At 55.6% G+C, this 20,414-nt stretch overlaps 7 protein-coding genes across 7 annotated transcripts; 3 read left to right on the forward strand and 4 right to left on the reverse strand.

Annotated features, from left to right (window-relative positions):
* Positions 1–2: 2 nt before the first annotated feature.
* Positions 3–2,457, reverse strand: F5144DRAFT_584797 (uncharacterized protein). Its single transcript, XM_066789643.1, has one exon. It carries the CDS (start codon positions 2,279–2,281, stop codon positions 443–445), a length of 1,839 nt encoding a protein of 612 aa, XP_066640654.1. The 5' UTR covers positions 2,282–2,457; the 3' UTR covers positions 3–442.
* A 1,549-nt stretch (positions 2,458–4,006) lies between these two features.
* F5144DRAFT_497928 (uncharacterized protein) lies at positions 4,007–4,696 on the forward strand (the record flags this gene model as incomplete). Its single annotated transcript, XM_066786236.1, has 1 exon — positions 4,007–4,696. A coding segment is annotated over one exon (690 nt), but the record flags the coding sequence as incomplete, so codon positions are not given.
* Positions 4,697–7,738: 3,042 nt separating this feature from the next.
* F5144DRAFT_497736 (uncharacterized protein) lies at positions 7,739–9,148 on the forward strand (the record flags this gene model as incomplete). Its single annotated transcript, XM_066786224.1, has 3 exons — positions 7,739–8,091; positions 8,755–8,921; positions 8,988–9,148. 3 exons carry the CDS (start codon positions 7,739–7,741, stop codon positions 9,146–9,148), a joined length of 681 nt encoding a protein of 226 aa, XP_066640656.1.
* Positions 9,149–9,367: 219 nt separating this feature from the next.
* On the reverse strand, positions 9,368–11,684 carry F5144DRAFT_615596 (Mu homology domain-containing protein). The gene is made up of 3 exons (XM_066791808.1): positions 11,030–11,684; positions 9,867–10,961; positions 9,368–9,808 (listed from the first exon to the last, which is right to left on the reverse strand). The coding sequence occupies exons 1-3, from the start codon at positions 11,195–11,197 to the stop codon at positions 9,728–9,730; spliced, it is 1,344 nt and encodes a 447-aa protein (XP_066640657.1). The 5' UTR covers positions 11,198–11,684; the 3' UTR covers positions 9,368–9,727.
* A 1,604-nt stretch (positions 11,685–13,288) lies between these two features.
* Positions 13,289–15,882, reverse strand: F5144DRAFT_623763 (uncharacterized protein; the record flags this gene model as incomplete). Its single annotated transcript, XM_066792167.1, has 5 exons — positions 13,289–13,376; positions 13,454–14,044; positions 14,106–15,437; positions 15,543–15,672; positions 15,828–15,882. The coding sequence occupies 5 exons, from the start codon at positions 15,880–15,882 to the stop codon at positions 13,289–13,291; spliced, it is 2,196 nt and encodes a 731-aa protein (XP_066640658.1).
* A 705-nt stretch (positions 15,883–16,587) lies between these two features.
* Positions 16,588–18,835, forward strand: F5144DRAFT_584811 (MFS multidrug transporter). Its single transcript, XM_066789644.1, has 4 exons — positions 16,588–17,300; positions 17,407–17,520; positions 17,608–17,740; positions 17,836–18,835. Exons 1-4 carry the CDS (start codon positions 16,772–16,774, stop codon positions 18,755–18,757), a joined length of 1,698 nt encoding a protein of 565 aa, XP_066640659.1. The 5' UTR covers positions 16,588–16,771; the 3' UTR covers positions 18,758–18,835.
* F5144DRAFT_584823 (putative tyrosinase) lies at positions 18,836–20,406 on the reverse strand. The gene is made up of 5 exons (XM_066789645.1): positions 20,063–20,406; positions 19,734–20,011; positions 19,578–19,674; positions 19,151–19,527; positions 18,836–19,083 (listed from the first exon to the last, which is right to left on the reverse strand). Exons 1-5 carry the CDS (start codon positions 20,173–20,175, stop codon positions 18,857–18,859), a joined length of 1,092 nt encoding a protein of 363 aa, XP_066640660.1. The 5' UTR covers positions 20,176–20,406; the 3' UTR covers positions 18,836–18,856.
* Between the last annotated feature and the right edge of the window lie 8 nt (positions 20,407–20,414).

A 20,414-nucleotide genomic window follows, 5' to 3' on the forward strand; every position in this document is an offset into this window, starting at 1 on the left:
ATTGCCGAACACGTGGAAACCTGTTAGGTATTATTTCAGCTCCTTAATTCAGCGCTGCTACATATGAGCGAGGCAGAGCCATGACAGAATGGCACGTCTTACGGAGATGAGGCGTTCAAGATGATGAAGAAGGGCCCGCGTGGTGCTCGGTAGTACTTATTGCAAGCCATATACCACCTGCAGCCCTATTGCAAACCAACAACCCTTATCGACGCAATCCTGTCCGTTGTTTCGCACACAGATCGATTTTGATATCGCCCCTTAGCCCATGGAGTAGTATCAAGCGCGTACCTTCAGAACGGCAATATCCCCAACAGCATCCCCAACGCACATGTGTGGATGGTGAACAGGAGACATCCATCCATTTGGCCGTTCAATTTGATCTACATATCCGACATGCCCAGGTCCACGTATGACCTACGCGATAGCGCAACTACCTAGCTCAGTAGCACGGACGGCCCCAATTCCAGACGCTCTTCCTCGGTTCCATAGTAGCGAGGGTGACAGATTCGTACCGGTCCCCCATGACAAATTTCTCGGCGCGCTTCTTGAGCTCTGCGTCCTTGGAGTCCAGCCAATCCCATCCTTTGACGCTAATCTGCTCCCTTGCCAGGCGCGACCATTTCAGCGGCCACGGCAACACGGCATAGAACCGTGCCAAACCACCATCGGGGGCGGTCCCCAAGAGCCGCAGGGGATGTAGAATGCGGTTATAAGTCGCCAGAATCTCCTTTCCCTGCTTCCGCGTACAATCGTAGTTGCTTTGTGACCCCCCGCCAGGGCCAAGGTGGCCTGTCACGGCCAGCCGCACGGTCAAACCCCGTAGGTTGAGCTTGTCTTTTAACCACTCAACGGTGGTATCCCAGTCTAGGAACGCGGGGTGCCCATCCCTTGGCCGAGCCACGGGGGTAAATCTGGGGAAGGTGAACTCAAGAAAGCGGAGATGTTTAAGACAGTGCCGAGGGATGACGTTTCTCAGGAACTGGCTGGCAGCAAAAGACTGGGATGGGTAGTCGCCAGGGTCCCAGTACTCCAATGGGTCGCTGCTCGGGCCGTCAACGATGATGAAGCGGTTCTGGCTGTAAAATACCACATTGGCCTCGCTGTAAACAGTGCGACAGACGAGGAATAAGGAGGTTGGCGGGACCCAGCATTTGCACCGGGACGAAGCGGCGGTATGTTGCAGGCGACAGAAACACCCGTTGGACCGCTCAGCCCACCGCGCCTTCCAGCAGTGACTAAACTGGCACCCGCCGTGGCAGACTGAGACATCACAAAAGTCACGTAAATCGTCAGTATAGCATGGGGGTGTCTGTACATAATATCCACTGTGAGAGATCCTCCGGTGCCACATGACCTCTTTGCTGGGAGTGACGAGGTCGGTATACTCCAGAATTCGAAGCCGGATCTCAGGCGGCAGGGTGAGAAGACGAGGGGCTGGCGGGGAAAGGTTTGTGGAAGGCATTGGCGAGGACGGGCCCGGCGACGGCGGGGCTTCAGAAGACATAATATGACGAGCTTGTAAAACGGCACTGTCAGTGATATGCTGGAGTAGCTTATCCGGCGTTTCGGATAGTCGGAAGTGGCAATCCTTGAGTCGCGGGAGTAGATAAAGGCCCTCTAGGACGCGCCTGGCTATCTGGACCTCTGTATGCCGAACGTCGCAGACCAAGGACAGTTCGAGCTTTCCAGGTACGATATGCGGTGCTAAATATGAAGCCGTTTTCTGCCACTCTGCCAGCACTTCCCCGGCCCGTGTATTGGACCTGTCGAGCGGGAAGTCATGGTCACCTTCGTGGTATTGGGAAAGGCATCCGCGGAGCAACTTGGGGTCGCTCACTCTCGGCTTGCCTTGCCCCGAGCCGTACGCCCAACCCCGTCCACAGCAGTAGCCATACCCGTAGCTGTCGAAGCCTTGTACATGGCAGGAGGTTTGGTTGAGGACGACCTTGAGATTGGTCAGAGATGCCAGCGCGTGGGGCGTGAGGGCGCGTAGGGAACTGAGACCCCGGAGGGGTTGGTAATAGATGATGAACCAGTTCTCCGAGTACAAGAGCGAGGATGCTTCGAGGTAGATGATCCGACAGGACAGCAAGAGACCGTAGAAGGCTGCAGGTCTAAAGTCCTCTTCCCCCGGCCTTGATGGTCCACCCAATTCGTAGATTGCTGGAGCGGTGTGGGCGTAGTATTCTATTTGGCCTAAATCGAGTTCAAGGTAGATGCGATGTCGAATTTCGGGGCTGAGGCGTAAAATGCCAGGAAGATGGGTGTCTGCCGCCATCACTTGTTGATGCACTTGTTGGTGCGCTGCGTTGCACCTGGTGGATGGTTACAGTGATGGAATAGGATAGGTAATGAAGTTGGCAGTTCAACGTGTGTTGTGCCCACGGGCGCAAGTAAAGGCACTACCTGAACCGATTGGTCACTTGCCGCAACTCAGCAACGAAGAAGCAGGAAATGTGGGCGGTTGCCTGCTTGGTTGCCATGTGGCGTATGTACATAGTGGGGCAACAGTGAACAGCCCTGGCCAGGTGCCAACCCACCTCAGGCAGGTAGGTACGTACCTATGTATGTACGATGCGCCTTCCCGGGCGTGGATCCAGGGGCGACAAGCTTGTCATCACCGGAGATCAGCTACGGAAGGTGCCACTACCCGCCCGATTGTGTTCCCAATTTTGCTCCATTTTACCTGGACTTTAATTCTCAAATACAAAAGGTTGTAAATTTTTATTTACCTTCAAGCCCCGGTTGCGGACTCCCGACTCAGGTCATTCCACTTCTCAGGAGTCAAGACTTAACAACCTACCTACGGATACACTCGGCCGCTTAAGAGGTTTGAGAGCCCGGTGTCGCCTGCAGACTAAAACGGGTTTATAGGCGATTTATGAAACCATCGATAACCCGGCCGGGCCGGTCGCTACGTAACCTTTTCTGGCTACCAACTCCGATCATCAACTCCGATCCGATGTTCGAATATTGTGTGTAGAGTGTGTGTGCACCGCCACGGGTCCAGCCAGAGATCCCTGGCCCCCAAACCCACACTACCCTAACTACCTTACCTTAAACTCCAAATTAACCTGGCATCTGGCCCACCTGTCCAGGCCAACGTGACGGAGGCGTTTGGCCCCCAACACACGACGCCATCACCGGCACCCCTTTGGACCCCAACACGCCATCAACGAACATGACCTGTTACATGTGCATTTTCCGGATAGGGGCCCAGGGTTGGTCAAGACGTGGGCCGGCCTTGTTTTGTGAGCATGGCTTCCAACTAAATACGGACATGGCGGATTTGAGCTAGTCTGGTAGGTAGCACGCCCACGACTTGCAGTGCCCTTGGACGTCACGAATCTCAGACTAGTCGATCCCGGGCGGCCGGTGGCCGGCGGCGGGATTGTGTTGGTCAAACAACTCCACTCACGGACTTGGGGGGGTGGTCTTCATGCTCAGGTCAATGGCGGTCGACTGAGAGTTTCACCATGATGCAGATTGCCTCAGGCTCTTCACCGGGCCACCCTAAGCCTCCCTCTAGTGAGTGATCGCTTCTGGGTCTAACCGAGTCTACAACCCTGAGCCTTTCAAGCCAAGGTTGGCAAAGGGGTAATTGGCATGAGTATATAAATCAACGAGCCACCGCTGCCCCGAGTCCACAGCCGGTATCAAGCAGGTCACCACTCCTCTTCAGCTCTTTCCTTCGCTTTCATCTTTCGAGTTCTCGCTGGACGACAACTGGGCCGGTTCCCTCCTGTTTACACTATCCTCTTCTACCGCTTACTTCCACCCCGCCTTGACACCAACCACCAACGACCACACGCGTTATCCACCCGTCATCTTTGTGCCAAATACCCCCTAGCCATCTCGCGGGCCGAGATCCTGGACTGTTTGATCTCGTTCTACCAGCACTTCCCGTCTGTTGCTCCTTGCTAAACGCCGCCTGCATAACCATTCACTGTTGTAGTGTCTTATCAGCCTCGATCATTCTACTTTCTCGGCGGTTTCCAGAGCCATGGTTCTGAATATAATTAAGACGGGCGGGGAGGGCGTGAATCCCAGGTGGCACAGGGCGTTCCAATCCGGCGAGCACTACCGGGACATCATGTGGACGGACCTTGTTGAGATTGCCCGCCTTCATTGGGAGCAGATCGCTGCAGATCCTTCGTCTCGGACGATGACGAACAAGCAATATGAGGCCATGAAACAAGGCGTGTGGGATAGAGGAGGGTGCATAGTTGCCGTTCTATTCGTCCCATCAAACAAAGGCGCCTACTTTTTCGTTTCGACTGTCCCGAAGCACTTTCAATCCGAGATGCGGAAAAACGGTTACCTGGACGCTCCCGCATGGTGGGCAGCCGTCCACCGTAAGCCGAAGGTCTACTGCCATGCTGAGGACGCCGTCGAGTACGACTTCGAAGTCAAGTTCAGATCGGGCGCTCTCGACTTGCCTCACATCCGAATTGTCAACGACGACGGAAGGCAGTATTACCACGTGCAAGACCGTGACCTCGAGTACTCCCGCCTGAAGATTGCTGCATGGGGCTGCTACGGCGACGACCAGACCGAGTCGCCCCGGCAGCAAAAAGAGGGTCATTTTATTGAACTCTGCCACGACAACACCGAAAAACAACCAACGTGTCGGGATGTTGCGAGAACTCTAAATATAGAGTACTGTACCGGAGAAAAGCTAAATACCGAACGGGCAGAGATAGCGGCATCAGAGCGGCGCCGCATAGCCGCAAGGGACGGACCAAGTGGCGGACGCGGTGGCGGCGGCGGACGCGGCGGCGGCGGCGGCCCCTCCTTGGGCTATCCCGCCTCGCGCGGTCCTCCCGGCCCTTCTGCCGGTCCTCGCTCCAACCTCCCTCCGGGGAGTATTCGGCCCTCTGCTTCGGGCGGTGGATCAGGGGGTGGCTATGGCTCAGCCCCGGCAAATTCATACTCCGACGGCGGATATTCTCACAGAGTGTCGCGCAACCCTCGCGGACCGGACATGTCGTTGCTGAGCGGGAAGATGGGTTCGCTCACTGTAAACAGGGAGCCGGAAAGGAGGGAGGTATCGAGGAGGGAGCCAGAGAGGAGGGAAAAGCCAAGGAGGGAAGCCCCCGACAGCGATCCGTACTGGACTTGGGACAGGAAGAGGGGGGAATACTACCACATACACAGGGACGGCACAGTCTCGGTAAGTAGATCGGGCAGATAAAGGTCATGTGCAGGTAATATGGCAGTGAATTAGTCGACGTTGGTAACATGGGTGAGTATGCTTGCTCTCTTGCTACCTAGTACTTAGTGCGGGCTGGATCCCGGACAGGGGCTTCTGTCTCCAACTAACTCTTATTTTACCCTTTGCCTTTTTGCTCTTGTGCTGTGGTTTTGGTCTGCTTGTTCCCCGGCCTGTCTCACTATTGCAATTTTGTCTTTTTAGTACCGGCACTTCTAGTTGGACAAGGAATAAAAATAAATGCTAGGGCCCCAAGACCCTTTCTTAGGATAACGGTCACTCTAGCCTCTATTTACACGAGAGTCGTGCTGCCAGGGTTACTTCCCCATGAGATACGTGCATCGGCCTCTGCAAGCAGCAGGAAGGGCAAGCCCGCAGTATTCAAACCACATTTTGAACAGTTTAGCCGGGTATACTCCAGGGGTTGATATCACCTGTGGTTGCGCTGTAATACGAACTGATACGTCTCAACCTAAAGGGTCTGAAGTTATTGGAAGCGTGGCGGATTGATTCGCCGGAAGCTCGTCGGCCCAGGAAATGTTATTTTTAGAAGATTTACGTGTCTGTATACCTAGGTGGCTGACGTCGAGTCACAAAGCCGAGTTATCTCTTCATTCCTGTCGAGGAACCCGGGGAGCCGGACAAAAGAAGCTGCAGTGGGACTAGGATTAGGCAATGGTTACGAACAACTGAGGATCATCAGGGAGGCTTTGCCGTCTAGTTTGAAGCCCGATATCGGTCGGGAATCCATGCCCAGTGTCTTAATGTGGCGTCCCAGGTTTGGTCCCAACACCGGGGGAAGCGTTCCACGACAGGAGCCAACACACTGCCGGGATCCTTGGTCAGAAATCAGCTGCCGCAGCTTGTCACATCACACCCAAGTCTGGGGATGGCAGCATACGGCAAGGCACGGTCCGTTGGGCATCGAGGGTCGCATGTTTAACTTTGACGATGTTACACAGCCAAGAGGAAGTACTTCCTTCAGTACTCGTTGACTCACCCCTCTGCCAATAGAACTCATTCGGCAAGGTAATTCCTGATCATCGGGTTTCCTGAATGGGAACCCCGTTTCTACCTATAGTTTGGCTAGGGGCATCACCCAGCTCTCGTGCATGCACCGCTTGCCGAAACCCGGGCGCTCAAATCATGTCTCCCAAGATGCATGCGTGACGGCTGTGATGTCCAGGCGACCATATGAAGGAGGGGCTGGTTTGGCAACCGGCGGGCATTTGATTCCAATAAATCCCTGGCCGTCCTCCTTTGGATGGTGACACATCCCGCGCTCAGGAATCCAAAAGATTGGCACTCTGTCACTTGTGTAACCTAATCATAGAACCCAGCCCTCACTCGTCCGTTTCAAGAGCCGATATCCCATAATTGGAAACCTTGTGTCTGGGGGTGAAGTAGCAGCATCTCGGTTCAATATGGAGAGGTTCCATCCTGCCCTGTCCCCCCTTAACTCTAGGAGAGAAACAAATTAACCTTCGCCTGCGGCGGCTGTATGTCATTGGTTCTCTCTCCTTCCACTCATTAAGTGCCGGTATCTCTACCTATCCTCGTGGCCAGGCGAACAAAGCCGACAACCCACCATAACCCTTAAGGCCATGTTGATCCTACTCTCTGTGCTACCATAAAGTCAAAACCTCCCGTCGCTGGCGTCCCCACAGGAAATCTTGGTCAAAACAGGGCTTCTCACGTTACACATAAACCTGCGTGCGTACCATATTATTCGACACGAACCCTGGCCCCAAAAATACCGCTGCTATGGGTGACGGCGGAAATGGCATTCCTTGGATGTTGATTCGCCGTTCATGCCACCATGGTTCCATATTGATATCGGAAAAGGGGAGCTGCCATTTGGGTCTATGGCACAGAAGTTCCATTGGAAAGGTATACCATACATATTATTCCCTGGACGCTCCTGATCACCACCTAACAACCACTATAGTTCCGTGTGAACCCGCCATCTCGGATAGGTATCCTCTGCGATATCGGCCAACCATAAGTCCCATGGCATGCATCTTCCGAAATGGCTTTCGAGCCACCATCCCACGTTGAGAAGACCAGACCGGTCAACTTCACTACCTGCCGATAGCCAGCTGACTCTCTTGGCGAGCAAATCCTTCCTTGGGCGGAAGTAAAAACCTTTGGTCTTCATCATGTCGACGGACGTCTGGAGGAGTTCACATGCCCCCCCTGGCATCGTTGTCATCCTCCCAATTTCCGATCCCCCAGCACCTGTCTCCTTCATGCCCAACGCGCGGAGGAGCAGAGGAAGATGGATGGATTGGGCACACATGCCACCCTCGGCAGCTCATATGCCGAGCTCGTCATAAACCCCGAGGTCGTGGGACGTTATATCTGCAGTTGATCTCTGTCATTTGTGACGGATCTGAAGGCCACAGGGGCCCAACGCACGCACGCCACAGCACAACACAACCAGACATTCTTCCTGGCAGCTTCCGAACCATTTTGTCCCACAACATCCCCGCCATTCTCCTATTCGCCACCCCGCAAAGCGCCATGTTCTCGCTTCTGGGCGTCCCCAGCCACAGCGGCAGCAAGACGCACAAGCACGGCAGCCGGCGCAGCACCAGCAGCACCAGCACTAGCACCGGCCACAGCAAGCCGAAATCCTCCCGCAGCACCCAGCAGCGGTCCGTGGCGGCGCCGGGGACGTTCTCGGCGCCCTTCCTGTTCGTGGTCAACGAGCTGCAGGTCGACTACGAGCCGGCGTCGCCGCAGGAGCAGCCGCTGACGGACCAGTGGCTGAACACGATGCCGCCGCAGCACGCGGGCGCCTATGTGGGTGAGGTCGTCGGCACCGTGTTCCGCTACCGGGACGGCGTCGTGTCGCCAGCGCATGGCTATCTCTGGTGGGTTGGGCGCTTTCTCTTTCTCCGTCCCTTTTCTCCTCCCCCCAAATAAAAACAAAAAGAAGAAAGGGGAAGCAGTGACGTTGCGTTTTCTTGCTTCGCCTCAGAGCTCTCCCAATCCAATCTCTTATCAACCCTGACCTCCCCACCTACTCCCCTATCCCCTATCCCCCCTTTTCACCACCCCCCCCCCCCCAAAACCCACCGCCTACCCCAACCCCCAAACTAACCACCCCCCTCCGCCCCCCACAAAAGGCACCGCCCCACCCCCAACGCAGAAGGCCGCATCGTGCGCCTCAACCCCGACACCTCCACCATCGACGGCTGGCCCGCCGTCTACCGCGCCCAAACCGTCTTTGCCTGCTCCCCTTTACTCGCCATGATCGTGACCGACGGCGACGCGTCCCTGGGCCACACCTTCCCCCGTCGCGTGTGCGGGTGTAACGGTGGTAAATACACCACCGTAGGAAGTAGTGGTAGTGGTGGTGGTGGGATGTACGAGGAGGAGGACGACGAGCGGTGCTCGACGTGGTCGCATCTGCATTTTGTTGGGGGTGGTGACGGCGGGGGCGTGTCGTACGTGAATTCGTATGCGAGCGGCGATCCGTTTGTGGCGGGGGACGCGCCGACGTGGGTGCCGGGGCTAGTGCCGGCCGTGTATAGGAATACGAGACCGGGGCTGGGGCCGTCGAGGGGGTTGTCCGGGGAGCTGCCGATTGTGATTGCGCTGATGGGGTTCCATGGCCGGCCGGGGCGGGCGAGCGAGGTGTTTCAGAGCAGGAAGTGGGATATGGGACAGTGGATTGGTTCGAGCAGGGCGTCACCCTACCGTGGGTATTCAGTTTACTTTGTGCTAGAAGTACCGTCTTGAAGAGAACGCCGGCTGACGAACTCAGTGCCGAAATCGGGAGAAAGTCCCCGCGGTCTCTTTGTCCAGGTTTGTGCGGATAACCTGGTGGATGGCCTAGACGACTGTGAGGAGAATAACGTACCGGTAGAGATCTGGGAGCAGATCTTGCAAGATCTCGAGTACAGGACGGTGTTGGTTCAGGGTTGATCTGGTTTTTGAGATTGCGGCTCAAGCTTCCTTTTGTTTTGTTTGTATTCTCATCTCGTTTGAAATTCCTGTCCGAGGTAGTCGACCTTTTTTTTTCCCTCTGGGCTCGCTGGCCGGTTCAGATAGTGTTGTCTTAGTGCCACTTTCATAATTCGATGTGCCTTCAACTTCATGATCACCTAGTATCTTCCGTGTTCATGACTGGTAGACCAGCACATTGTGGCCTTTGTCGTATCTCCCTGCTTTACGAATATTTGACCGTGATTCGAGACTTGATCATTAGCACGAATGGGATGACAGAAATACAGGCGGAACAAATGTTGGAATCAACGTTCAAGCATTTGTGCCTGATTGTCTGGTCTAGTTTAGTCATGTCTCGGCCTCGCTCATTACACCATACGCCACCACAGACCTTTTGCTGTCTCACAATACGGACTGCCATCTTGTGGCCGCCCGCCGCCGACAAGACTGGGGCGGAGCTGATTCAACCATATCACAGCCGCAGCCTCTCCTTGATATCTACCCTGACTAGCTTTCACAGTCCCACCACCGTCACCGGAAGTGCCGCAAACCCTCAGCTCATACCACATCTGGTAACCTCACGGCAATATCTCCAGATTGTGTGATGTAGCGCACCCATGGAAGCGAAGGGTATTGGAGCTGTGGACCGTATGTTAGCCGGAGTGCCATTACGCGAGAAGATCTGGTTGAAACATACCTTTGGCTCTGTGATCTTGAGATAGCGCACCTGGATCCCGCTCGTGGTGAAGTAGGGGATCTCGAACTTGACTTGGATCGGCCTCTTCGCCCCCTTGCCAGGCGCCCCGATACCGCCCATGCTGCCTCCGAACCCACCCGTCATGCCACCGCCGTGCTCGTCATCGCCCCGAACGCTGGGCAGACCCAGCTCGGCGCGCATGAGGAACTCCTTGCCGCCTCCAAACTGCTTGATCTTCCACACAATGGCGCTCTGTTCGGGGGCGTAGTGCACAGCGCCGACGTTGGTCCGGAAGCGCGGGGTGTCGGCGTCGTCGGGGACGGGCACGACAATCTCGACGTTGTTGGCGGTGCTGCGGCGCTTGAACTGGGCGCGGGCCTTGAGCATGTACTCGATGCGGGAGCCGCTGTGGGACTCGACAACGCACTCGACCCAGATGAGCGGCTTGACCTGGGTGTTGAGGCGGTACGACATGAGCTCGAACTCGCCGTCGGGCGGGATGAAGCTGATGGTGCGGTCATTCTCGAAGCGCGAAAGGCGCACGCACTGGTGGAACTTGACGTCCTCCATCTCGATGGCCTTGCCGCGCGTCGTGCGCCCCGTCGTCTCGAACATGACCTTGTCGTTGAGCCCCAGGCGCAGCTCGGGCATGCCCGACAGATAGCACTTCATTTTGATGGCGCCCAGGATCTCGGACCGCAGCACGTTGCCGTTGGCCGAGACAAGCAGGTTGAGCGACTCCACCACGTCGAGGAAGACCTCGTTCTTCCGGTAGCGGATGCCCTCGGAACGCCATGACACAGCATTGGTCACGGCGATGGGCGGGCGGGCTATTTCGAGCTTGTGTGATTCCTGGGTGATGTATTCCTGGAGGATCTTGGACTCGGTCGTCTGCGGGTAGCCAAAGTCCATCATTTCGTCGAGGAGCTCGTAGATGACGACAAAGTTGTCGCGGATGGATTCCTCCTCCAGGGCCTTGAAGTACTCGGTGAAGACCTCGACGATCTTGTGTAGAAAGAGCAGGATCTCGGCGGCATTGGTGTTTCGTTTTGTAAGGGCGAGCAGGTACAGGTTGTTGTGGCGGATGTAGAGGTACTGCGGGGAGCGCCGAGTTAGCTACGGCAACATGGGGAACGAGGCCAAACTGGGCGAGGAGTTGTTACATTGATCCCTTCGTGGGAGAAGCATGGAGGCACCGCTGAGGACTCTTCTTCGGCTTCGCTAAGGAGGACGGGAAACATCTCGACGGCGGACATGGGGATGTCTCCCCTGTAGTTGCGGGCCAGGAGGGTCTTCCCCTTGAGGTCGAGGAAGAAGACGGCTGACGCCATGGTGGGCGGTTGTATGGGGCAGCCGGGGGTCTCTACACCGAATAATTGCAGGTTCTGTCGAAATGAAAGGGCTTCGATGGTTCGGAAGGGTTATCTCGGGCTAGGAGGGGTGCTGCCCACGTTACGTTAATCAGGAATTCGGTCGGAGTCGGGAGAGCGAGCGAGCAAGCCGGTCGGCGTGGATCACTGGTTACATGCAGGCTTGCAATTTCGGAAGGCTGAATCGGAGTTTGGTGGTTATAGGCAGGTGGTTGTCGTTGTCGTTATCGTCGTCGTCGTCACCGCGGAATACAGCGTACCTGGCCCTCCCACTGCTGGCTTCCACAATGCCGTAGTGGATGTCAGGTCGCGCTCCAAATCCATGCAGGGTTGGTGCACGGACCTAACCCCACATTATGGTTCAGCTCCAGATTCAGGAACTCATCAGACCCGTTTGGCTGTGGGTTTCGACTTCGGTGGCAGGCCAAACTTGGCTCCGAAGGTGGGGCACCACCGAATCCGCGAAATTTTCTTAGTTCAAAAACATTTCTGGGCCTTTGGGATTTCTCTTCCCTTTCCTTTCTCCAACGCGCCCAATAGACAGTGCAGTCCATCGTACGCACAACAGGTGTCCGGCATTCTGCTGGCGCCGACTCGTGTCGTTGTTGATGAAGTCTGCGATTTCGAGGCGCGGAGAGGAATTCCGCGGCGCCATAAGAGCCGCCCGAGTATTGTTGTCCTGTAAAGGCGCATATTTGTTGCTTGGGCAGCGTCAGAGGCGCCGAACATCCATGATACCTATCTGCCAGTCGTGAGACGCGTTTGTCGTTCACATGCATTCGTTCGAGTCTGCCTTTTTTGTCGGACCTGCAGCTTCACAGCTTCCATCCACCTTCAAGTCCCCGTCCCTGCAGCTCCCCAAATTGAGCGGCGGCATTCGGAATGTCGCAATCAACCCGACCTTTTCGAAGTCCTACCCAAGGCGACTTCCCAACATACCCGCCGGCGGTCCGACCATTTTTTCTTCGCCGTGCGGGTTATCTCGCGCATTCCATGCAGACTGATGAATCGGATGGGACTGAATGTTGGCTTTCTATTCGTAAACCCACCCACCTTCTCTCGACTAGCAACCTTGGCAGGCCGGTCACTTGGCAGATCGCCTCGGGCCGTTGTTGGAAGCCTGACAAGGAAATGATAGCTATTATAACCATGCGCGAAATACGCATGGCCGAGTGCAAGCACATTAGCTCCCTTCACGTTCTGAGAGGTCGCTCTTCCGCTTTGGTCGATGCCGTCTTGCGATTCTTTTCATCCACTTGCTCTGCATGATTTCTCGATGTTCTGTTGCATATATCTCAGTCCCGCCACACAACATTCAGAGACGGGCAAGGCTCGGCAGCACCATCCGCCAGTGGAACACCGTAACACCATGGTATGTAACGGATGAATTACTCTGCCATAGTACCGTCGTTGCCGTATTTTGGAAACCCTCTAGCAGTGCTCAGGTGTGGTAGTTACGCGTTAAAAGCGTCCGCCTGCCACGCCCTGCAAAGATGTCGCCGCTGGGTACGGGTGGTAGACGGTAGCGTGGCTAACAGGTTGTGTATATGTGACCACTGGGTTCCCCTTTCTCTCTGCTCTAACAAGTATTTTCATACCTACCGTGTACTTTATTCATTCCCTAAAAGAGAAAAACCTAACTAACAGATGCAATTATCAACCAACAACTACTCACCCACCCAACGCCTCCCCATCGTGACACTCTCCTCACTAACCTTCACCCCCTCCGTAACTCTCGTCCACCGGTCCACCCTCCAAATAAAAGCCTCCCACTGCCCCTTCCCCTCCCCCTCCCAAAGCCCCCGCATCGCATCAACCCTCGACCAAAACGCCACCGTCCTCGTCTCCCCATCATACCTCAACGTCGTAAAAATCCGAATCCCATCCTTCTTCACCTTCTCACTCCCCGCGCCATCCCCCTTCACAATCGCGTGCAGTTTATTCCCCTTGGGAATCGGTGCCCTCATATTCCAAAACACAAGCACAAAGTGCGGCAGCCGCAGCTGCGACTTATCCCCCAGCCGCGGAAACGACACCGCAAACTCGGCTATATCAGCGGGGGCGACCAGCTGCCCGCGCGAGGCGGTAAGGCCAAACGGCAGCAGCGGGGACCAGATGCTCAGCAGGGTAGAGAGCTCCGCTACCCAAGGGGCGGTGTAGATGGTCCGCGGCGGGGGGTTGGCATCGAGGTGCTCCGGCGTGGTGATGAGAGCGGACGGGGCGCGGGCGGTGGTGTTAATGACCCCGCTGCAGAGGTCAGCGAGGATGTTGGAGAGCCAGTGGGCCGGGTAGCCGGCGTGGGCGAGGTGGGTGGCGAGGCGGAGGAGGGCGGTCAGGTTGAGCGGGGTATAGACCGGGCTCATGGTGGTGGTGTTGCGGGGGAAGGGCAGGCAGGTCTTGAGGAAAAAGGCGTGCAGCCATTTCTCGAGGGCCGGGCGCGGGAGGAGGTCTTTGCCGCGGGTGAGGCGCTTCGGGCGGCACCCGCCCCAGACGATGTAGCCCTCGGTGACGAAGTCGAGGGAGTTGAGGTGGGGGTAGCCGCTCATGCGCATGACTTGTAGCATGTCCGATTTATCCATGGGGCCGGGAACCTTTTCAACCTTTATGTACCCGGGTATCCGAGCCATTGCGAAGTGGTCCTTGATGCGCTTGTCGTCGTGCAATACCAAGTACTCGGCTTGGAAGTGCTGGTGGGAATTGAACTCGGGTGGGTTCAGGAGGACGGTGAACCTGAGATTGGACTCGCCGCCTTCACGGAGCAGCGGGCGCGCGTAAAGAGCGAGAGGGAACAACCCGCCGATGTAATCACTTTTGGGTTCATTAGAAAAGCTCTGCAAGTCAGACTTTGTGGTAGGCGACGAAAACGTACGGAATATTGCTCATGTGGATTCGGTCATACTGGCGGGGGAATTTGGCTGGATTGATTTTGGCATCCGGCGAAGGGGACCGGCTCTCGAGACAGTCCCAGCGAAGGCGCTCCATAACGTCAGTCATCTCTCCCACCATAGCTTCGATCATAAACCGGTTCTCTCCCACAAGTCTGGTCAGCATCAGCGCCGTGGTGGTGAAGAACTCTCCGACGTTCTCAAGCACCCCTTTGTTGCTGTAGATTCCTGGAAACATATTGGCAATCTCGGTGGGATCACCCTCAATCGCCGGCACCTCGTCCTCGTCATTGACCATGGGGTATAGCGGGTCGTCGGCACCGTTGCGGACTTCGGAATAGTCGAAGTCGATGAGGGTTAAGTTGGCAACCCAGTTTTCATCGATGTGGGCCGCAAGCTTTTCTTTGGCAGCTTCCGATCCCTGTCTGTACCGCTTCATCAAGGCCACAAGCGGCTCATCTCGTCTCTCGGCAAAGCCTTTGGACGGAAGGACCACGCCGAGGTCATCGAAACTCTTATGGTCGAGCTTGAAACCCGGCTCCGCCTTCGTACGGCCGTCGTGGCCGTACATTGCCGACCTCTTGGCCCTCTCGTCGTTGACCCTCGCCAAGATGGTGCGTCTAATGGTACCTGGACTGTAACAAGACTTTTGGGGAGGATTCTGCCATCGGCGAAGAACCCACGCGACCGCTTTGCGGGCTGTGAGTGGGAGATAAAGCCAGCCATGTAGAGGCTCCTGTTCGGTTTCAAGGCCTAGCAGGACGGCTTCAATGTGCGTTTGAAGCTTTTCGTTAACGGCTGCCGGAACAACCTGTGTAGCATACAGATATGCCATGATAGTGGGTGCGTCCTCAATCCCCGGGGTCTTTTTGATTCTTAGGAACGAATAAAGAACCAACATGTCGAGAAAAATGAGGGTTCGGGCGATGGCGGCCGCATTGATGTCCACGAGCGTGACTTGAAGGTCTTTACAGATTCGCTTCCTCTGTGACATCTCCTGGAGGCCCACCATGACGAGGGTGCTGAAGACATGACGTGCGTCGCCGCTACCATACCACATCAGCGCTACCGAGTCCTGAGACGAAGAGGACTTTAGCAGGCGCTCGTCGAAGAGAGATTCTGCCGTGTCGTGGCCGATGGCATAGTACTCGGGCGTATTCTGTAGACCGGTCATTAATCGAGGGAGGCGATCAAACATCAACTTCCGATGCGTTGGTACATCCACCGCACTTCCTGCGGCCGCCCAGGCGGTGAGGGCTTCCAGGCTACCGAGGACATGGTCGGCGGCAGCACCATCCCCGGTTTTCTCGGAAATGCTTCAGGCCTCCTCAAATCGTCTCCCGTGTATGTAGCATTTTGCGAGGCGTTCATGGAGGGTCTTCTTCTTTTTGGCCGCCGCGTCTGAATCATCCTGCGTGAACTGAAGAGACTTGAGGATGTACTCGATGGCCGAAGAATAGTCTCCCAGCTCAAATTTGACGCTAGAAAGGTTGGAGAGTGGCGATGGGTCGTTGGGTACGAGTGCGGCCGCCTTCTCATATTCGCCCCCGGCTATCGGTAGAAGTAAAGATTTAAGGTAAGTTTGTATTCGGTCAATCAACGGTGAAAATTCGAGGTTTTCGAACAGATATTTGGTTTGGTCGTTTGGAGATGAAAGACCTCAGGGACCAGAGCACCCACCTTCTGCGAGCTTCCCGAGTTTGTACAGCTCATTGTCTGTTTTCTAATGGTTTCAGCCATTGTCGGATCCGGGGACGCCATTTTGATTCAAGTTGTCACACTGCTTTCCTGTGCCGCTTGTGTGCCTTGATCTCGGGAAGTCGCTGGGGGGGAATGCGGAGCCAAGAAACAGCGATTTCCCAAATATAACCCCAACCCTGGCTCGCGCCTCCCCTTTTCACCTCAATTTAATTGAAGTCGATCAACAGCGCAGGAGTAAATCGAACTTGGACCTTGCAAAAATTGCCATTTAAACTGCAGATTACTGCCTAACGACAATGTGTGGGGAATGCAACTACACTATCTCATCCACTTGACGTTGCTCGTCAGACGAACTTCAGACGAGGCCGTCTTCCGACTCTTGTCATCCATTTTCTTACTCTACATGCATATACCTGTACATTCTTTAATTAACCTTAATGTTTTGTCGCCTACTGAGTAGAGGTAGTTATCGCCTATATCTCAGCCTTGAAACATGCAGGCAAGGCCCCCGCACCATCTGATGTGGTCTTGGGGTTACCATCCCGAGGAGCTTGTGCTGAGCAAGCCTGCTCGTTTTGCTGAATATGGGTTAAACCACTTTCTCAATATCCAATGACCACAGTCCAATTAAACATATGTGTCGGATGAAGTACTCTGCCACAATACCGCCGTTGCCGCGTTTCAGAACCCTGCAAGGTGTTCAGGTGGTAGTTAACCGTTGGACACGTGTGTCAGCCACCCCGCTGCAGAGGTGTCACCGTTGAGCACATGCAAGTGGCAGCGTGGCTGACACGTTGTGTGTGACTGTCGGGTTCGGGGGTTTCCCCTTCTCCCTACTTCAAGTAATACCCGGGCCACTCGCTGCCTAACCCTAATACATGGTCTCTTCGCAACATCCAGAGCGGCAGCGCTCAACACTCCCTCTCCTATTATCTCCTAGATTCTAGTTATGGCCCGCGGTAGTTCCCCTTCTCCGTCTGACCACAGCTCCGGGACCCGCAGCTACAGCGGGAAAGACGAACGACAGGGACCACCGGATGCCACCGGATCCCCACAGGGGGAATACCCGAGCTTTCATTCAAATAGGCGCTCTGCAAACGGCGGGGATCCAACTCACGGCGAACTGGAATCACAAGATCCGGAGCGAGTGTCTCTCTTACGGTCATCCGAGCGGTCGTCACCGGCGAGGTACTCGGCCGAGGATGAAGATGACGACTTGCATCGTCGCGCCCTGCCCGGGGCACCGAGCGTGCTTGCCATCACCATCGCTGCCAGTGCGCTTATCTTGATCCTTGATGTCGTCGCCTCCGTTCCCACGGCGCCCCGGATGGTCGTATTCGAGGGCATTATCTGCCGCAACCACTACGCCTCGTTACAGGATGGCGGCGGGGGTGGCCCCATTGACTGCAAGATTGAGCCCGTGCAGAGTGAGCTGGCCATCATCAACGGCTGGAAGGAAACATTTGATACAATTCCCGGTGCGTGCGGAATTGTACTACACCATGTCCCTGCCTTACCCGTAGCTTCCCCCACGCATATCCACCCGCTCATCAACTTCCCGCACCTGGGACGAAAATCATCTAGGCCTCATTGTATCGGTCCCTTATGGTGCCCTCGCGAACCGCATCGGACGCGGCAAGGTCTTGATGCTGGCACTGCTCGGATGTGTCTTCAGTGAGACTTGGCTTGCGACTGTTTGTATGTCTCGCGTCCTCCATCTCTGGCATGCTTGAGCAGCACTGCGCAACCAGTGGTACCCTCGAAGAATTCTCACATATTTGTCAGGCTACCTCCCACAACTGTTGCCGCTTCGCATGGTGTGGCTGTCGGGCATGTTCCAGTTGATTGGGGGAGGAGGGGCAACGGTTTTGACGATGTGCTACACCATCATTGGCCATGTCTGCTCTGTTGAACAACGGTACGCCACCTACCTACTCTTTGGCGCTGATTCAGCAGCATCCGATTCCATAAGATACAAGGCCACAGCTAATCACAGCAACTTGACGGGCCCAGGACAACCGCATTCTCCCAGATTCACGCCGCCGTACTCCTCTCCGAGCTAATTTCCATCCCTTCAGGCGCCGCCCTCACCAACGTCGATCCATGGATTCCGATCCTGGGTGCCGTGGGCTTCTCCGCAACCACCACGATCGTTGCCTTCCTTGTCGTCATGAAGTATGGCAAGTTCGTGGACTCGGATGTCCATAAACGACATACCCAACGTCTCGATAGCGATGACGATTCACAGGATCTGCCCTCCCCGTTAGCGAAAAAGCACTTCAAGTTGAGGGATCAATGGAGCCAAAGTGCAACCCAGCTGATTGCAAGCGTGACGCCTTGGCTAAACCGGAATGTGCTCCTCGTCCTCGCCGCCTTCTTCCTCTGCCAGATAAGCCGACAGTTCTCGAGCGTCCTCATCCAGTACTGCTCCTACAAGTTCAATTGGGACTACGCCCAGGCCTCCTACCTCCTCCCTCTCCGCGCCGGCATCAACCTAGTCGTGCTCTTCGCCATCATCCCCCGCCTCACCCACCTCTTCGTCACCAAACGCGGCTTGCCCGGCCCCCAGTCCGACAAGTACATCACCGTCATGAGCGGCACCTGCATCGCCGTCGGCTCCTTCTTGATCTACGCCTCTCCAGACCCCTGGCTCCTCATCGCCGGGCAGGTCTTCATCGCTGTCGGCTCCGCCTTCACCGTCACCGCCCGCAGCTTCATCACCGCCATGGTCGATCCGCGGTATCTGGCCCTGCTCTACCCCAGCGTGACCATCGTCACATACCTGGGCTTCATTGTGGGAGGGCCGATTCTGGCGGTCGCGTTGCAGTGGGGGTTGCAGCTGGGAGGGGGTTGGGTCGGGATGCCTTTCTTGGCCACGACCGTCTTGGCTGCTACGGCTACGCTGGCGGTGGCTGGGGCGAGGAGTATTCATTGATTGATGGAACTACATTTGTTGATACCTAGATAGTACTACCTTCATTGATAGACAGCAGCAGCATTTGTATAGACATGCATTGAATTCTTATATTTGAACTTAATATCTATAGCAAAGCAACCCTCCCTCTGTGTTCATTACGTCTTGAACAGGAATGTCTTTCGCGAACCCGCCAAACAACAGCATATCATTGACCGTCGCGTTGCTCGTTGTCGAGTTGAACATGTGCTTCCCTTCATATTCGGCCATTCGGCGTCGCGGGTCTTCTTGCTGCCACCGCCACCACGTGCGATCCAACTGTGCGTGGTGAAGGAAGAAGAGGGGATCTGCGTATGGCACCATAGCCTGTCAGTCTCTAAGCCCGGAAGAAAGCGTTTTTGGATAGAGATTTACCATTTGCCGCCGTCATCGCCTTAAAGTCCCCATTCACACCCTGATGCAAAGCCCCATGCAGGTAGATCTCCAGCTCCCTCGAGAACTCTTTATATGTGGACTTGCGCAGGATTTCACCGATCTTTTCGGGTTTGTAGGCTTCCCCAGACAGGCGACCCTTTGTGTTCCCATCATGGAAACCACGAGACAGGCAGTGTGTGGCGAATGTGTGGTTGTATATGATCGGGCGAAGGTGGGCGAAAGGCCCCTCGGTGACGCAGCGTCCTTCTCCCACAGTCTCCGGACCTGCCGGATGCCCATCCCCTCCGAATCCTTCCACGCTATCCCATATTGATGAGTTTGCCATATTCATCCAGTCCAAGGACCAGTCCCAGTACCTGTGCCGTGTTAGTTCCCAATCGAGCGCGGCAGATTGAGGGAAACGTACGGGATGCGGCCCGTAAACCCAGCGTACTCGCGCAGAGCATTCTCGTACAAGATTAGTGTGTATCGATGCCACGGGAGGAACGACGCTGAACGGTGAGCTATACTCCGGTCTCCATTAGCACAGGGATTCCCAGCCTGACACGGTTATTTCTCGTACACAGTGATCCAACTGAGCCGTGCAGAATGGCAAAATCGTCGTATATGGTGCCATTCCCAGTCCACCGCGAAGGGATCTCGGCGAGCACATTGACCGCCCTAATGAACTCCTTTTTCTCTTCGGTGGTCAAGGCACGCCATTCCCGGCGTACATGGGGTTTTGTACATCTCGGGACAGGCGACGGATTCAGTCTGAGGATGGATTCGGTGGCAAAGAGTAGAATGCAAAGCACGGCTACAAATAAGAGAACAAATGTCCCGGCTTGTTGACGTTTTGAGCTGCCCCTGGATTAGGATCATAAGTGACTGATACCCAAAAGCAGGACTCACTGCTTCTCGTTGCTACCTTGCTCCTCTGGCGCCGGCTCCGCGACGGGATTGTAACCTGGGCGGCGCCCTTTGATCCATGACGCCCAGAGGCTTTTCAGAATCAATATCATCATCAAGCCAGGTCCAGTGCCCTAGGAACGGACACAGCTCTCCCAGAAAGGCGATTGCAAATCATACGGGTAACACACCTGCAAGGATGGCTTAGGCATGTTGCGGCGAACTGTGGGCGAGAGCACGAACGCCCTGGCGTCCAGTCTGCTGCTGAGTGCATTTGCCGGGGGCTCGGAGCCAGCCGGTGAAGCGAAGCGCCCCAAACAATAATTCGCCATTGCGACTCGCCTCCACATGCGGG

This window comes from Chaetomium tenue, assembly GCF_020726465.1.
Source record: "Chaetomium tenue strain MPI-SDFR-AT-0079 chromosome Unknown F5144scaffold_6, whole genome shotgun sequence".
NCBI lineage: Eukaryota > Fungi > Ascomycota > Sordariomycetes > Sordariales > Chaetomiaceae > Chaetomium > Chaetomium tenue.

What these genes read in the sequence shown, in the direction of transcription:
- F5144DRAFT_615596 (XM_066791808.1), bottom strand. Translation starts at nt 11,197, where the DNA reads ATGGCGTCAGCCGTCTTCTTCCTCGACCTCAAGGGGAAGACCCTCCTG. An exon ending in TCTCCCACGAAGGGATCAAT is followed by an intron (nt 10,962 to 11,029) that starts GTAACAACTCCT and finishes CGCTCCCCGCAG; the next exon opens with TACCTCTACATCCGCCACAA. An exon ending in TCAAGATCACAGAGCCAAAG is followed by an intron (nt 9,809 to 9,866) that starts GTATGTTTCAAC and finishes TACGGTCCACAG; the next exon opens with CTCCAATACCCTTCGCTTCC.
- F5144DRAFT_584797 (XM_066789643.1), bottom strand. Translation starts at nt 2,281, where the DNA reads ATGGCGGCAGACACCCATCTTCCTGGCATTTTACGCCTCAGCCCCGAA.
- F5144DRAFT_584811 (XM_066789644.1), top strand. Translation starts at nt 16,772, where the DNA reads ATGGCCCGCGGTAGTTCCCCTTCTCCGTCTGACCACAGCTCCGGGACC. An exon ending in GACTTGGCTTGCGACTGTTT is followed by an intron (nt 17,521 to 17,607) that starts GTATGTCTCGCG and finishes CATATTTGTCAG; the next exon opens with GCTACCTCCCACAACTGTTG. An exon ending in GTCTGCTCTGTTGAACAACG is followed by an intron (nt 17,741 to 17,835) that starts GTACGCCACCTA and finishes TGACGGGCCCAG; the next exon opens with GACAACCGCATTCTCCCAGA.
- F5144DRAFT_584823 (XM_066789645.1), bottom strand. Translation starts at nt 20,175, where the DNA reads ATGATGATATTGATTCTGAAAAGCCTCTGGGCGTCATGGATCAAAGGG. An exon ending in CAAGGTAGCAACGAGAAGCA is followed by an intron (nt 20,012 to 20,062) that starts GTGAGTCCTGCT and finishes ATCCAGGGGCAG; the next exon opens with CTCAAAACGTCAACAAGCCG. An exon ending in CGGCTCAGTTGGATCACTGT is followed by an intron (nt 19,675 to 19,733) that starts GTACGAGAAATA and finishes ACCGGAGTATAG; the next exon opens with CTCACCGTTCAGCGTCGTTC.